We start from the raw sequence: 13,655 nt of genomic DNA on the forward strand, positions 1-13,655 counted from the left end.
CCTAGGTGGTCACAAAGCACTGAGCTGATCTCCCTGTGCTATGCAGCTGCTTCCCACTAGCTATCTATTTTACATCTGGTAGTGTAAATATGTCCATGCCACTCTCTCGCTTCATCCCAGCTTACCCTTTGGGCACCTACATTTAATCGGAGGAGCCTTGCTGCACCCTCAGCCCTCACCATGTAGATGACGCTGACTTCATTTAGGGACAGTAATTTACCATTACAGTTGTTTTCCTAACGCCCAGGACATCATTTTCAGAGCAGAACATAATGTCTCATCCCAATAGTAACCTTATTTACTTGTATGTAGCAGCCGGTCCTTTTCCTAGCAAATGCATCTTTCTCACTTTCCCCTAAAATTCGGTCCTTAGACACTCAGGGCATAATAGTAAGCCAGCATCTTTTTCTCAAAGTTGTCACAATTATTCACAAAGCATATTCTTCCTGTTATAGAAACTGGTGGCTTTGGTCAGAGTACAGCTCATGCTTGTCAAAAAACAACCATGTCTTAATAAGCACTGAACTCACAATGCAACTTCCAAAGACTAGACTAGACATTCATTCATTCACTCGTTTGCCGCCTGCTCTGTTATGAGGAGGTGGATGCTTGCCATGCGTGCCCTCCTAGAGCCTGCAGACGGGCAGGGAGATGGACCCGTCCACAAGCCGCTGCAGGTGGTGGGACGCACGTGATGCAGGAGGCATTCGGGAACCTGGGGATTGTAGGCAGGTATGCAGCCAGCCATGGGGCAGGACCAAGGCAGCCTCCATTCCAAGCTACAACCTGAGGGATGAACAGGAGTGTGAGGAGGAAGGTGCAGGAGGGAGGCAGCCAAGGGAGGTTACTGGGGGATCGGAGTGGCTGACACACAGACATGTGAAGATGAAGACAGTAAGTGGAGAGAAATAAGCTGCGGGAAGGTCAGATGATCAGGGGCCTTAGAACCACGTTTATGACTTTAGAAGTAGCTGCACTTGCTTTTCAGAAGCCCACTCAGCTTCTGGGCTGCAGGACAGATGGAGTCTAAGCAGGACCATAGGCGAAGGGATCAGTTAGGTGGCTGCTCTGATGATCCAGGATGGAGATGATGGCCGGGACCAGGAAGGGATAAATTAAGATAGATCAGAATTAAAATAGTTCATAGGTGAAACTGGCACAGCTGGAAGTCGGCTGGTTGGCAGGGAGGTGGTGATGGGAAGGGAAGAGAGGAGGGCGCTGTGCCCAGGATTCTGGCCTCAGCAGGTGGGGGGCGGGCAGCCCCAAAGGTAGAGGGTCTGAGGAGCTCTCAGCCAGGAGCAGAGATGGGCTCCAACTGTGGAGCTGTGGGTCTCGTGAGCTTGTGAAACACACGCAGCCCATTGGGAAGCCCTCGGGCAGCTGAATGGACGGGTCTGGAGATGTGAGGAGACTTGAGGGTCATTGATACGCAGGCAGTGTTGGGGCAGTGGAGTGATTGGAGCTGCCCGGGGAGAACGTGGAGGTGAGACAAGGACCCTGGGCAGCAGTCACACCTCAGAGATGGGTGGGGAGTGTGAGCCAGTAGGAGAGCATGGGCCCGAGGACAGCCACTTCAGAGCGGAAGTTCAGTAGACAAGATACACAGAGACAAGGCTGAACGTTGAAATCAGTGACATCGACAGGTGGGGTCAGAGCCAAACACCAACAAGTTTAGGTTGAGGTGACGGCTTGGGGACGGTGCCTGCAGGATATTTGACTGCAGGGACAGTGATGCAAGGCCGTGCGTAGAAACCCGTGGGGTGTGCGTGGTTCTTTTTCTAAGATTAGCAGACCCGAGCGTGTTTGCATGCCTGTGGGCAGGATGCGGTGGGGATGGGAAGGTAGAGATGCAGGAAGAGGGGCCGAGAGGGAAGGCCAGGGCCCCTCAGGCTGCGGATGGGGAGGCACTGGCCATTGGCGTGGGCTGTCACCTTCTCCATGTCACCGCAGGAAAGGGCATCTGGGGTGGGTGGCAGGAGGCTGAGAATCATTGCCTCGTGACTTTGTTCTCTCTGGAAAGCAAGCAGCTGGGTCGTCTGCCAGGAGTGAAAAGCCCTTGACAGAATTACAGTTTGACGAAAGTGTAAGGAGCTTGAAACAGCCGCTGTAGAAAAGCAGAATTTCCGGGGCCTGGGGGAGGGGGCAGTTCACCAGATCCTCTGCCCAGCCCTGCATTCCTGCACCGCTGACGCCCCGTCATCAGGCAGCACGGGACCGGCATCCCAACGGGCTCCCGCAAATCCAGCCTGGATTTACCAGGCTGATGGGATGGACCCCAATGGGACAGAGCTGAGGATACTGAGAAGCTGATGAGCTCTAAGGGACCTGGAAGTGGCTTGAAAAGTGAGAAGGAACAGAAGGGAATGGAAGGACAGGAGGAGGAGAATCAAAGGGAAGGGGCTGGACGGCCCATCCCGTTGCATTTCCCCTCACGAAGCCCCAGCTTGCTCCACGCCCTTTCCTGCTTACTGAGTAGAAAACGAACCTGAACTCACCCCTCCTTAAATGTCCCCTCATGGGACGACTATAATGAGGGCAGGTCAGGGGGACAGGCTTTAAGAGGCTTGAAGAGGCCTTGACAGTCTCAGAAAACACACACCGTTTTCTTTTCTCTTATCCGCAGGGTTGTGAGCAGCCCCTCCCCCCAGGGGAGGCAGGAGGCGGTGCGTGTCCATCTACAGGGAAGGGACTCCCACTCCCAGCCAGGCAGCTGCCCCCAAAGAAATGTTTTCTAGCCCTTAGTAACCGTTGTCAGGGGAAGGTGGGTAACACCGATAAAAATGCTCATTTGTTCCATGTTTCTGACTTTCTTTTAGGGGGGCTGAACTTTTCCAGGCCACGATTGTAAAGGCTGTAAAGGCAAGAATTGAGGAAGAGAAAAAGTCAATGGACCAGCTGAAGAGGCAGTAAGGATGCTTTCCTTTTATTTGGGGTTCGCCTGGTCCCGTCCTGCCAGCTCCCAGCTCCCAGGGAGCCCCAAGCCCTGAGGAATCCATTTGTGGTAACTTTCACAACTGCCCAGGTGCTTGCTCTGGGTGTTGACTGAAATGGAAATGGTCCAAAGGAGGAGAGCATCGGGGTGGGGGGAAGGGGGCCACCATGGGCAAGACCAATGTCAGGTCCTAGTTCAGATGCTTACTCTGGAGCCTTGGGCAGGTCTGTCGAATTCTCTGAATTCCAGTTTCCATTTTTAAATTAGGACTCACAGTTCTACCTGAGTATTGGTAAAGATTAAACAGTTAATGAATGAGACCGGGTCATTCCCAGTAATACTCACTTGAAGTCCATCGTATCTGTGGGTTAAGTGAACAAATACAGAGTTCTCACTTCGGAAGGATCTTTAGAGATAATGTAATCCAGTCTGTTTGGGAAGAAACTGATGACCCATGTAATAGATGACTTAAAATCCACAACTAACCAGAGACAGTACTAGAAATACACCCCGAATTTCCCTGTATCCAGTTCAAGGCCTCCTTTCCCACCACACCATTCTGGAGAACTCAAGTAATGGACTGACTCCACCCAGGAGATCTGAGAATTATTTCTTTCTTTATTTTTTTAATTAGCCCACTGAAAATAATTATTTTCTTAGAGTGAAATTTCTAGCAGTAAGTGGAACCTCTGAGGATTGCTAGTGCCTCACATGTCTGGGGCCAGATTTAACAGCTGATGGCCATAGAATTCAAAACCGAGCCACTTTCTCTAAGAAAATGGAGATACTCTGTCAGCCCACCAGGAAAATTCCCTGAGTTTGCTAGGACTACTTCATTGCATCCTGACCTCATTTCCCAGCTTCTTTCCCTGTGCAAAAATATTTGCCAGTAAAAATTACACTATCCCATGGCATGGTTATTTTCACAGTCAAAGATATGACTTATGTAAAACTATATATAATGAAAATACAGTATGGTATAACTATTACTATTGTTGTTTCTAGCTATCTAAATCAGGTCTAGAGAAATAACAAATTTGAACCCACATGTAGAATGTGTTCCGAATTTCCCATAAGTGAGACCTGTTACTATAATTCATGTCACTGGATTTTTCCATTTGTTTAAGAATGGATCCTCTCAAATGAGAGGTCAGAATAAAAAAGAAGGAAGGCAGTGATCATTGCAAAAGACAAACTGAAAATATTATTTAAGCTGCCCAAATCAGAAACGTCACTTAAATCAGTTAAAAAAACTTGGGCAATACATTCAGAATTTTAAGAAACTAAATTAAGAAATGAAACCTTTCACGAGAGCAGATGTGGGAGAAAAAGCTCAGCATTGCAGTTTCTGAATAGACTTCCTGAATAAACAGACAAAAAGCTGCAATTCAGCATTTTTCCAGATCCAGTAAGAGATTAGATTTGACATGGAGAAGAGTCGTAGGGTCTGATAGAATACTCGAGAACATTTGAGGAGCAACTTGCTATTTACAAAACAGTTCTCACACGCATACATCTTTTCACCTGACCTTCACAGCAACTATGTGAGGCAGACAGTTAGTATCTAAAAAGATAAGAATGCAAAACCTGGGAGAATAAAGGATTTATATTTCATAATGTGCTGTGTTCAGAATGGCTTTGGTACAAGGTATAAGTGGACTTAAAGTATTTAGCAGAATTACTATTGATCATATGATTGAGCCAGCATCTGTGTAGTGCAAAATAACATGGGTATAAAAAAAAAAAAACAAGGAGACACGTGTTGCTAATAAGTAACCATCTACAAGTCCCAAATGTTGACCACTTTGTCCATGATTTTAGCTGTTTGCATAAAAGTGTACAGGTAACTATGGGTGTGTTCTTGGCATTGCTGCTGCTGTTTTCTTATACAGGATGGATCGCATCAAGGCCAGGCAACAGAAATACAAAAAGGGTAAGGAGAGGATGCTGAGCTTGACTCAGGAGTCAGGGGAAGGCCAAGACATCCAAAAACTCTCTGAAGAGGATGATGAAAGTATGTTGAAACATTTCCTTCTTAGCCCAGAGTACCTTGATGTTGAGTAAAAGCATTATATTGGGTTGGGCTGTGAAATAATGTCACTTTTCATTCTGCCAGTTTTATCAATGTATCTTTTTAACTCAGCAAGTTTTATGTTCCCATTGTGAGTGGGATGTGTTTGTTTGTTTCATAAAGTACATATTTAGGGCTTCCCTGGTGGCGCAGTGGTTGAGAGTCCGCCTGCCGATGCAGGGGACACGGGTTCGTGCCCCAGTCAGGGAAGATCCCACATGCCGCGGAGCAGCTGGGCCCGTGAGCCATGGCCGCTGAGCCTGCGCGTCTGGAGCCTGTGCTCCAAAATGGGAGAGGCCACAGCAGTGAGAGGCCCGCGTCCCGCAAAAAAAAAATAAAATAAAAAAAAATTAAAAAATAAAGTACATATTTAATGAGTCTATGACTTTACAAGTATCCCCCAGTTCAGCAAGACGACTTTAATATAACCTAGCTTCTGTTTCACGGACGTGTGATTCTGAAGAAAATAGGATGTGTTTGCTTCATTTGTTCCTTTAAGGAAGATATTTAAGATATGCAGTCTACTGTTGCCTTTGATTTCTATAAATTTTATACAGAAATTAAATATGTAGGTCTCTGAATAATAGTAGTTAAAATATCATTCAATTATGGTCTGTTCCAATGAAACTTAAGATGAAATACGTATTTATTATATCTAATTATAGATTTGTTATATCCAATTAAGTTTAAAAGTTCTTTTTAAAGATGTTTGCATGGTGGTTTTCTGTTTGAAGGGAATAGAGAAACAATGCATGGTATTCTGCCAGTGCATAATATCTATTTATCAACAGTAAATTTATATTTTTCCAACCATGCATTAAAATGATCAAAAGAGAAATTTCTGGTTATTGGAATTATGCATTTTAACAAATTATTTGCCACTAAATTATTCTATAATATTTGGGTGTTGCTTCTTTTCTGTTAATTCCATGGAAAATTTACTGTGAGATGCATTTTTGACAGATAATCCCTTCATTATTATATTTCTTCATATGCCCTCAATTACTAGAGAGAAAGTGAATATGTGGCATTATGTTAATAGAATACTGAATATTTACCTTGTGAAATCGGCTGCTGATCCATGTAAACTTTTCAGATTCAGTAGAGTTTCTTTTCCTGACTTCTGATGTACTTTTGCAACTTGTCTAGATTTTGACAATTGAGTTTTTAAAGCGTGGTTTTCAAAGTTTGTTTTCTCACTTTCTAAGAATTAATATTTGGACATATTTTATTTTAGGAGAAGCAGACAAACAGAAAGCCAAGGGCAAAAAAAAGCAGTGGTGGCGGCCTTGGGTTGATCATGCTTCCAGTAGGTTTTCTTGATCCTCTTACAATTTCATCGATTCTAACCCTTATATCCTTGACCAGAATTCAGACGTCCCCATGACCTGTGTGTTCCATGCATGGTTTGACGCTTGTGACTTGATAGGGGGTCAGAGAGTAGGAAATGTGATCTCTGTGGGTCTCTGAGCCCGACAGACTGAATCGTCCAGAGCAATCAGCTGATTACCCTGTGGCTTACGTGCTCCCAAGTACCACTTACAGGCTCAGAAAGGGAAGAGGGATTGATGACTGTGTTATCCAATTCTGAGGTCCAGAGTTCTGCTGAGATGTATTTGTTTCATGGCTGAAAACCCTTCTTAAAGATGAGTCTCAGCTCTTCCTGGGACTCTGCTTTAAGGAGAACCGCTATATTCGGAGTGTCCCTGACCCTCTTTGTAAGGCACTTGACGTGAATGCCAACGAGCACCAATGCCCTCCCCTCCCCCCCGCCCCATTCCCAGAGCTTTGATTCCATTTGCATGTAAAATTTCTGGGCAATTTATTAAACATAAAGATGAGGACACCTTAAAACACATTTACTTTCTCACCCTGCCTCCTTCCCAGTTTCAAAACAGCTCTAAAACTACACTCTAAATTCAATGCCCAACATGTGGCTGGCCTCAGAGGCACCCACAGCTCAGCCAGGACCAACTCAGAGCAAAGTCAGAAGATGGTTTTGGAAAAGGAGAGCTTCATAGCCACACAGAATTGGAGCATTATCCCGCTGATCACAAGAAAAAGATTAAAAAATGGTTGAGGAATCGTGGAACTCAGTGGCTTTATCTGCTCCACTTAGCAAAGGACACAGCACTCACTGTTGGTGATGGTATTCTAATGGAATGATCCATTTCAGTCTGGCCCTCCTTGAATTTGTTAGAATATTAAATAATTATTAATTATCTTACAAATTACTCAAAATGTCTTCAGCCTTTTGTGTCTTATATTGTGTCTCAATTACCGTAGCTAATGTAATCATACAAGTAATATCACCAAGGTCCATAACATCAACAGGGTGATATTCAGAATCACTAGAAAATCACATAGATCAGAATCTTTTCCCTCACCTAATTCTTACTGTCATTTAGATCTGGTATTGGCCTTTCACCCAAGAAATAATTTCCTAAAATCAGCAAGCCCATTTGAGGAAGTGATATTCAAAGTTTGCTCAGGATACCTGGATGTAATCAAATGTAATCCCAAATATTGAATTTTAGCATTATGGTATAAAAAAAAAATTCCATGAGTTCTAAAGAGTTTCATTTTATTTGCTGCTCAAGTCAAAAGACAAAGATTCAAGTTGAAATTCTGTGTGACTCTTATGGTCCACTGGCATGTCAGTCATGCTAACAATCTCGTAGTGCAGATGCTGTGTGCCGATTTCTATCAAGTCACAAGTACACTGTGCTGATCTTTCTGTTTTAAAGGGCCCTTTGCTAGTTTAGAGAGACCTATCCATTTCAAAATGGTGTCATACTGATGTTTTGTCCTTTCATCTGGGTTACATTCCCACTGCAATCATTGTGGTTCTTTCCTTTGCTCATGTAAACATTGCATTTTGGAAGGAATTGGATATGGTCTTTGATCATCACCTTATGAGTTGGTTATCCTTGAAAGAACTTCTTCTGAAGGTTATTGACTTTAGATTTTCTGAATCATTTCACCCTCATTATATCAAGTTCCTGAAGGCTGGTATTATACTACCTGTGCCTGTTACGAGACTTCCAGTGCAATAATGCTGGGATGTGTGCCACTCATAGTTTGGAATCAGAGTCTCACTGTGGCGTTAAAATTTTTCTACAAAACATCTTCCTTTTTACAAGCCGGTGAGGAAGGGAAAGGAATTGACATGATATTTATTTTGCAGACTGTGACGATTTCCAGAACTTGCCTGGAAGCACTTTATTGAAAGCCCTTTTTCTGATCTCTTGAGTCACTGGGCTTTTAAATATTCCTTAGAGTTGCCAAGTGTAAGAATAAGTGTCTTTGGAGTGTCCTTGTGTAAACCCATTGACAATGTGATAATGCTGTTATGTTGTTCATATTATCGGTAAGCATCTGAGATGCTTAACATGGTCTGTAGGGGACACCCTCTCAGTTCCATATCTATGTGCACACAAACCATTGCATCATTGCTGTTCAATGATACCTTCCATCCTCGTGTAGTGGGTCTCCGTGTCAATTCTGTACAGCCTAAGTCAGTGCCAAGCGTCACTTTATTGTCAAATATCTGAAATAAAAGGCCAAGTTCCTTTGGGATACAGGTAGTGGGATTTTAAAAGTCATTTTCACACTCAGCTGTCAGCATCAGCATTCATGGTACATATATGGACCCAGGCTGGGGCAAGATAGCTATCAGAACCCAGAAACGTATATATAAGAGCTTCTCTACTTATTATTAGCAGATAGAACTTCAGAAACTATTCTCTATTTCCTAGTTTTATTTCAGTAACAATTTATAAAGGAATTGGAGACTTTTAAAATACTTCCTTCTTTTTTTGATGTGTTAATTGTACTTGTCACATACAAATTGGCAACATTTTTCAAATAATAAAAATCAGTGTTATGACTGTTTGTGATGAAGCATGTTTGGACTCACTATCCACATGAAAAAAGTTATTGAAGGTATGATTGAATACAATTGAAGCTATTGTTGGTTTTAGAGCCTATAATGAGGGTAAAATGTTCAATATTGGAAATCTTGGTTTTTACCAAATGACCACGTGACGTCAAGTCCATGTGACTTTCCCTCAAATCTCTCAGCTTATCTGAAGCATTACTTTTATGGTCACCCTCACTGTCCAACAGAATGCTGTGACTTTGGTTTGTTCTTGCTTATTCTTACCTTATTTTGAATTGCGTTTATTTCCTCAGGCTTAGACCCAGTCCTCTGGGCCTGGTTCTTTCTTCAAAATAAAAATAACAAATTACAGTGCTTCTGTTCAAGGATATAAGGCCCAATTCATTCACACTGCATCTTCATGATGGAGGCTTCAGATTTGTCTGAAATCTGGGCAAAATTATTCACTGTTGTGTTTAGTGATATTCAAGCAACTAATTTTCAACAAGCCAAGGTTCCCCATGACCTTACAACGGATAAGTCCAAAAGATAAATAAAGACATCACATGATGTCATCCAAAAGACACCTCAGCATTTGAAAACACAAATATAACTTGAAAATACGAATATGTTTTCCTGCAATGATGGTACAGTTCTTGTAGCATCAGAAATGCACATGCTGGGTCTCTTTTCTCTGATAAAGTAATGATCAAATTGATAAAGATTCCATTCTCAAACTTCTTTAACTCTCTGAACATTTCAGCTCTCTCTGCTCCCGTGCTTAAGACAGCAGTATGTCCTGGTAGGGACAATGTCAGGCAAGGCAAGGACGATCCATACTGTTTGTGCTTTGGGTCTTATGGTCGGTACAGTTCTCCTCAAATTTCAGTAAGTGACTAAGGGCTCCTGGTTGACCAGAAGCCTCACAGCGCTAAACTGTGTGGACCATGTCTGCCGGACCTCCATGTGTCCCATTCTAGGTGTAGAAACAGCCAGAGTGTGGTGGTGGTGCTCTTTTTTTGATGTTACCTGCCCATTTGCTCCTCATGACAATGTGTGATTTTTTTAAAAAACTCTTTCAAATGTCTTGCCATCTGTGTTACGGCCCCATGTCTGCATAGTATAAAGTGAAGGAGAAGGCTGGTGACACTGATTCTTGGTCCTGAATCATCCTGATTAGCTTTGCTACAGCAGTTTGGACCCATTCAGACAGCAGCAAAGCCTCTGCTTCACTTCAGCCTTGCCTAAAGGCCCCAAAGTGCTGAATTGTGACACGATAATAGTTTTCAGTCCTTTGGCCATCTTGGTAACAAAAGCGGTTGCTGCAGAGTTGATCTGGTGCATCTGTGTAAAATTTGTTATGCAAAAGGAAGAAAACGCCAGATGAATGCAGCAGCGGCCAAGTCTCCTCCGGGGCCTGGACAAGGCCTGGTGCTCTGCAGACCACATGGCACCTCCTCATCTCCTGTTCCTCCACCCCACCAACGTCTCTTGCTGTGGTCCTTTGTGTGTGTCTTTGGGGGCATTTCATTCATATGCCCCCAGTTATCTCATATCTCTTCCAAGAAATAAGTAAATATTTTGTTTTGCTTAGTGGTCAGGAGTGGAGATTACTATTTGTTTGAAACGGACAGTGAAGAGGAGGAAGAGGAAGAATTAAAAAAGGAAGATGAAGAGCCTCCACGAAGGTCAGCTTTCCAGGTAATTATGGGGATGAGGGAGTCACGGTCTTTGCTAGTTGAAGAGTTTTTCTTTTTGACAGACCTTGATTGCAGGCCTAGATTTCTTCTGCCGTGTTCATATGTTGTAGCTCCCAGAAGCTTCTGATTTACATCTGAAATAGTGTGTCCCATCCTGCTACTTGCTGTCAGCGTTGCCATCATTACTTCAAGAGTTCCTGCAAGAGCACTGGTCCAGCCAGGGCTTCGTTCATTTGCATCCAAAAAAAAAAATTCTGTTGCTCTAACAAAAATAAGGCTTCCTTGGGTGAACTTTCTTTTGCTGGCATTGCTTTGGATTGTTTGAGTGGACTTCTAGTTCCATAGGTGAAATAGTTGACCATGAAAATAAAATCCCTGCTTTGTTGTGAAAATAAATGGTCATTTCAGTGTTACTTCAAATTTTGAAAATCAGTTCCGTTTGTATTGCTAAAGATTTTAGAATGTACTAAAATCATGAACACCTCCAGCCCAGCTTTGACGTTCTCAGCTTAACTGCCTTTCTTTTTCAGAGCCTGCTGTATCATTCTCGGTGATATGACTCACCAGCCTAGTATCGTATATCCAGTGAATGTAGAGTGCTTGTTAAAGTTGTGGGTTTGTCAGTAGAGTTAGCTATGGGATGAAAACATGGTATAGATTTCTGTTACAAAGGAGCATATATAGGACTCTCCTTTCCCATTTGTTAGACTACAGGGCACTCAGAAGGACATCCATCCAGGCTCATGATGTGTCCATGAGAAAGCCATTGTCAGCTTGCTGGCCAGGTCGTCCCAAGCTGGCAGGTTACCTCCACCCCTGTCTTCCCAATGAAATGGAAGAACTAAATTATTCACCGGGACACCTTGCTCTGATGCTTTGTCACTGGCCCCATTGCCTCCTGTGTATGTTTCTTGATGACAATGTCTGTGTGCATGTCTGTAGCTGGCTTATCAAATACTAATGACTTGACTTGTTTATTTTTATACCAACGAGTTTTCTTCTAACCATCACTCATCATGCAGCAGAGGAGAGAACATGACCATCTTCACCAGCTTACATGAACAATAGGCTATTTTCTTTATTCCTAACCTACAAGCAGGGTATATTTTATTCCACATTCAGTGATGAGCACGTTTTAACCTAGTCGATGTAATTATAGAGACAAACTCATACCAATGTCATATATTAAATGATCAGTTTTTGGTTTTTTCTACTAATTACTCTTGCTTTGTCCTTCTTTGTAGAGAGCTATTGGGAAGTTTGCGTCAGCCATTTTAGCCTTGCCAAAGTCTGTCATTAAACTTCCCAAAACTATTCTTCAGTATTTAATCAGAGCTGCAAAGGTATTTGATGTTTTACTGATGTGTGGTGTGTGGCCCTCCGCTCTGTAGACCTTTAGACGAGCAGAACCCGTTGCTCCACATCTGTGTTTTCCCTGTTCTATACATCGTATGATGAAGGAATTAGAAGAATTTAAAATATTAGGCAAACTTTTCCAAAAACTGTTCTGAGAAGACAAATTTCTTATTATGTGTTTTTCGGTGGACATCAGAGCCGATTAAAAAAATAGAAAGAGAAAATGCAGATACAGATCTAATTTCTGCCCTTCTCGTAGTTTCGCCTAAGTCACATCTCGTGTTAAAAGGTCACATCTGGTTGCATGCATCAGATATGATGTGTCAGAGTATGATCATTTTTCTCAGAAAGCTGGTAAAATTAGGAATCAGTAATAAAAGACTCGTTTTGCTCCATCTCCTTTTTGGCTCCCTTTTAAGCCTCCATCTTCCTAAATTGGACTCTTCTGGCATCTTCTGCCCTGCGTTCAGCATCTCTCTTCACTGGGCTGAGCTGCCGTGGATGGTCCATGCAGCCTCCACACTCCATGTCGTCAGGGATGCTGCTGAATAAACTGTTACAGTTATTTGTTAATTCACCCAATGCACAACAGAAGTATCCAGCTACCTATGCTGTGGTCACTAAGTTACTGGAAATCATAAATAATGAATCGCTATTCTTGTACTTTATAGAAAGCCATTTCTCCTGCCTTAATCTGGAGTATGCACTTGAACGAATAAAATGTTCCTCCCAGGTTTAGATAGCGAGGGAGACCTTTGCTTCTCACCTTTCACCTGAGGGTCTTATTTAAGTGCAGGTTATTTAGATTCAGCAGGTCCAGTGAGACCTGAAATTCTATGTTTTTCTCAAGCTCCCAGGTGAAGTGTAAAAGCTGGTTTGCCTTGAGTAGCAGGGTCTCGACCTCTGGGCTCCTTCCCTTTTTAAAATGCCAGGATTCTGACTTTTAGTTTAATATTCCCTGTTGCCACTTCCCTGGGTTTCTTTTCCTCTCCCCTTTTATGACGGCGCTATGAGTCTCTCCATTCATATTTAAAAATTTATATGAAAGACTGCAATGTGATTATCCCCCATCTTACTGTAAAAAAATAAATTTGTTACTGGCAACAAAAACAAAGGTCTGGATCACAACTGAATTAAAGAACATTTTAGAAAACAACCAATTCCAGTTAAAGATCTACACTTCCATAAAGTTCTCTCCTGTTTCAAAAATTAAATGTATTTTGCATAAGAAGTTTTCAGTCAAAGGAATCCCATTTCCCTAACATTTACAGTGAAATCACTTAGGGTAGAGTCTGAGATGAAGTTGAGCTCGTGGCAGCAGCAGTTGGAGAAGCCGGACGTCATTTATGCGCATTTTCATGTGTTTTTCTGCTTAGGATTAGTGTGCGTGTGTCTATTCTCCAGAGACACCATGACACTGGGTGATAGTTACCTCCGTGACTTCATAATTGAGATGTTTCAGAATGAAACTTAGCTCAGTGTCTCAACTCTGTAAGAATTGGGATGTTTCCCCTTCCTCCTTCATTATCAACTTTTTCCTGAAACAGTTGGCTTGATCCTCTGTCTGATGTTCCTGGAACTGTAAAGTATTTGTATTTCCAAACATCGACATAAAGATCATTTACCTACAAATGAGGACTTGTCATAATAGTCTCTCCGTCCCTCCTTTCCCCTTACTTGCATGATCCAAACTCTCATCTCAATGAGAAAGCACCA

General features: G+C 42.7%; 1 protein-coding gene across 4 annotated transcripts in view; it reads left to right on the top strand.

Annotated features, from left to right (window-relative positions):
* The window catches only part of PIEZO2 (piezo type mechanosensitive ion channel component 2), a gene marked incomplete at its 5' end in the record, with an annotated part of 353,117 nt that overhangs the window by 293,713 nt on the left and 45,749 nt on the right, over window positions 1–13,655 (top strand). For 3 of the 4 annotated variants that reach the window (XM_081252829.1, XM_081252828.1, XM_081252830.1), the window contains 4 exons: window positions 2,817–2,906; window positions 4,825–4,946; window positions 6,241–6,312; window positions 10,478–10,584. In XM_081252829.1, coding sequence (XP_081108955.1) covers window positions 2,817–2,906; window positions 4,825–4,946; window positions 6,241–6,312; window positions 10,478–10,584 — 391 coding nt within the window. Of the gene's footprint in view, window positions 1–2,816; window positions 2,907–4,824; window positions 4,947–6,240; window positions 6,313–10,477; window positions 10,585–11,827; window positions 11,927–13,655 lie in introns of all 4 variants that reach the window. The other variant, XM_081252827.1, reaches the window with a different exon arrangement.

Source organism: Mesoplodon bidens, assembly GCF_964165515.1.
Source record: "Mesoplodon bidens genome assembly, chromosome: 13".
Classification (NCBI taxonomy): Eukaryota; Metazoa; Chordata; class Mammalia; order Artiodactyla; family Ziphiidae; genus Mesoplodon; species Mesoplodon bidens.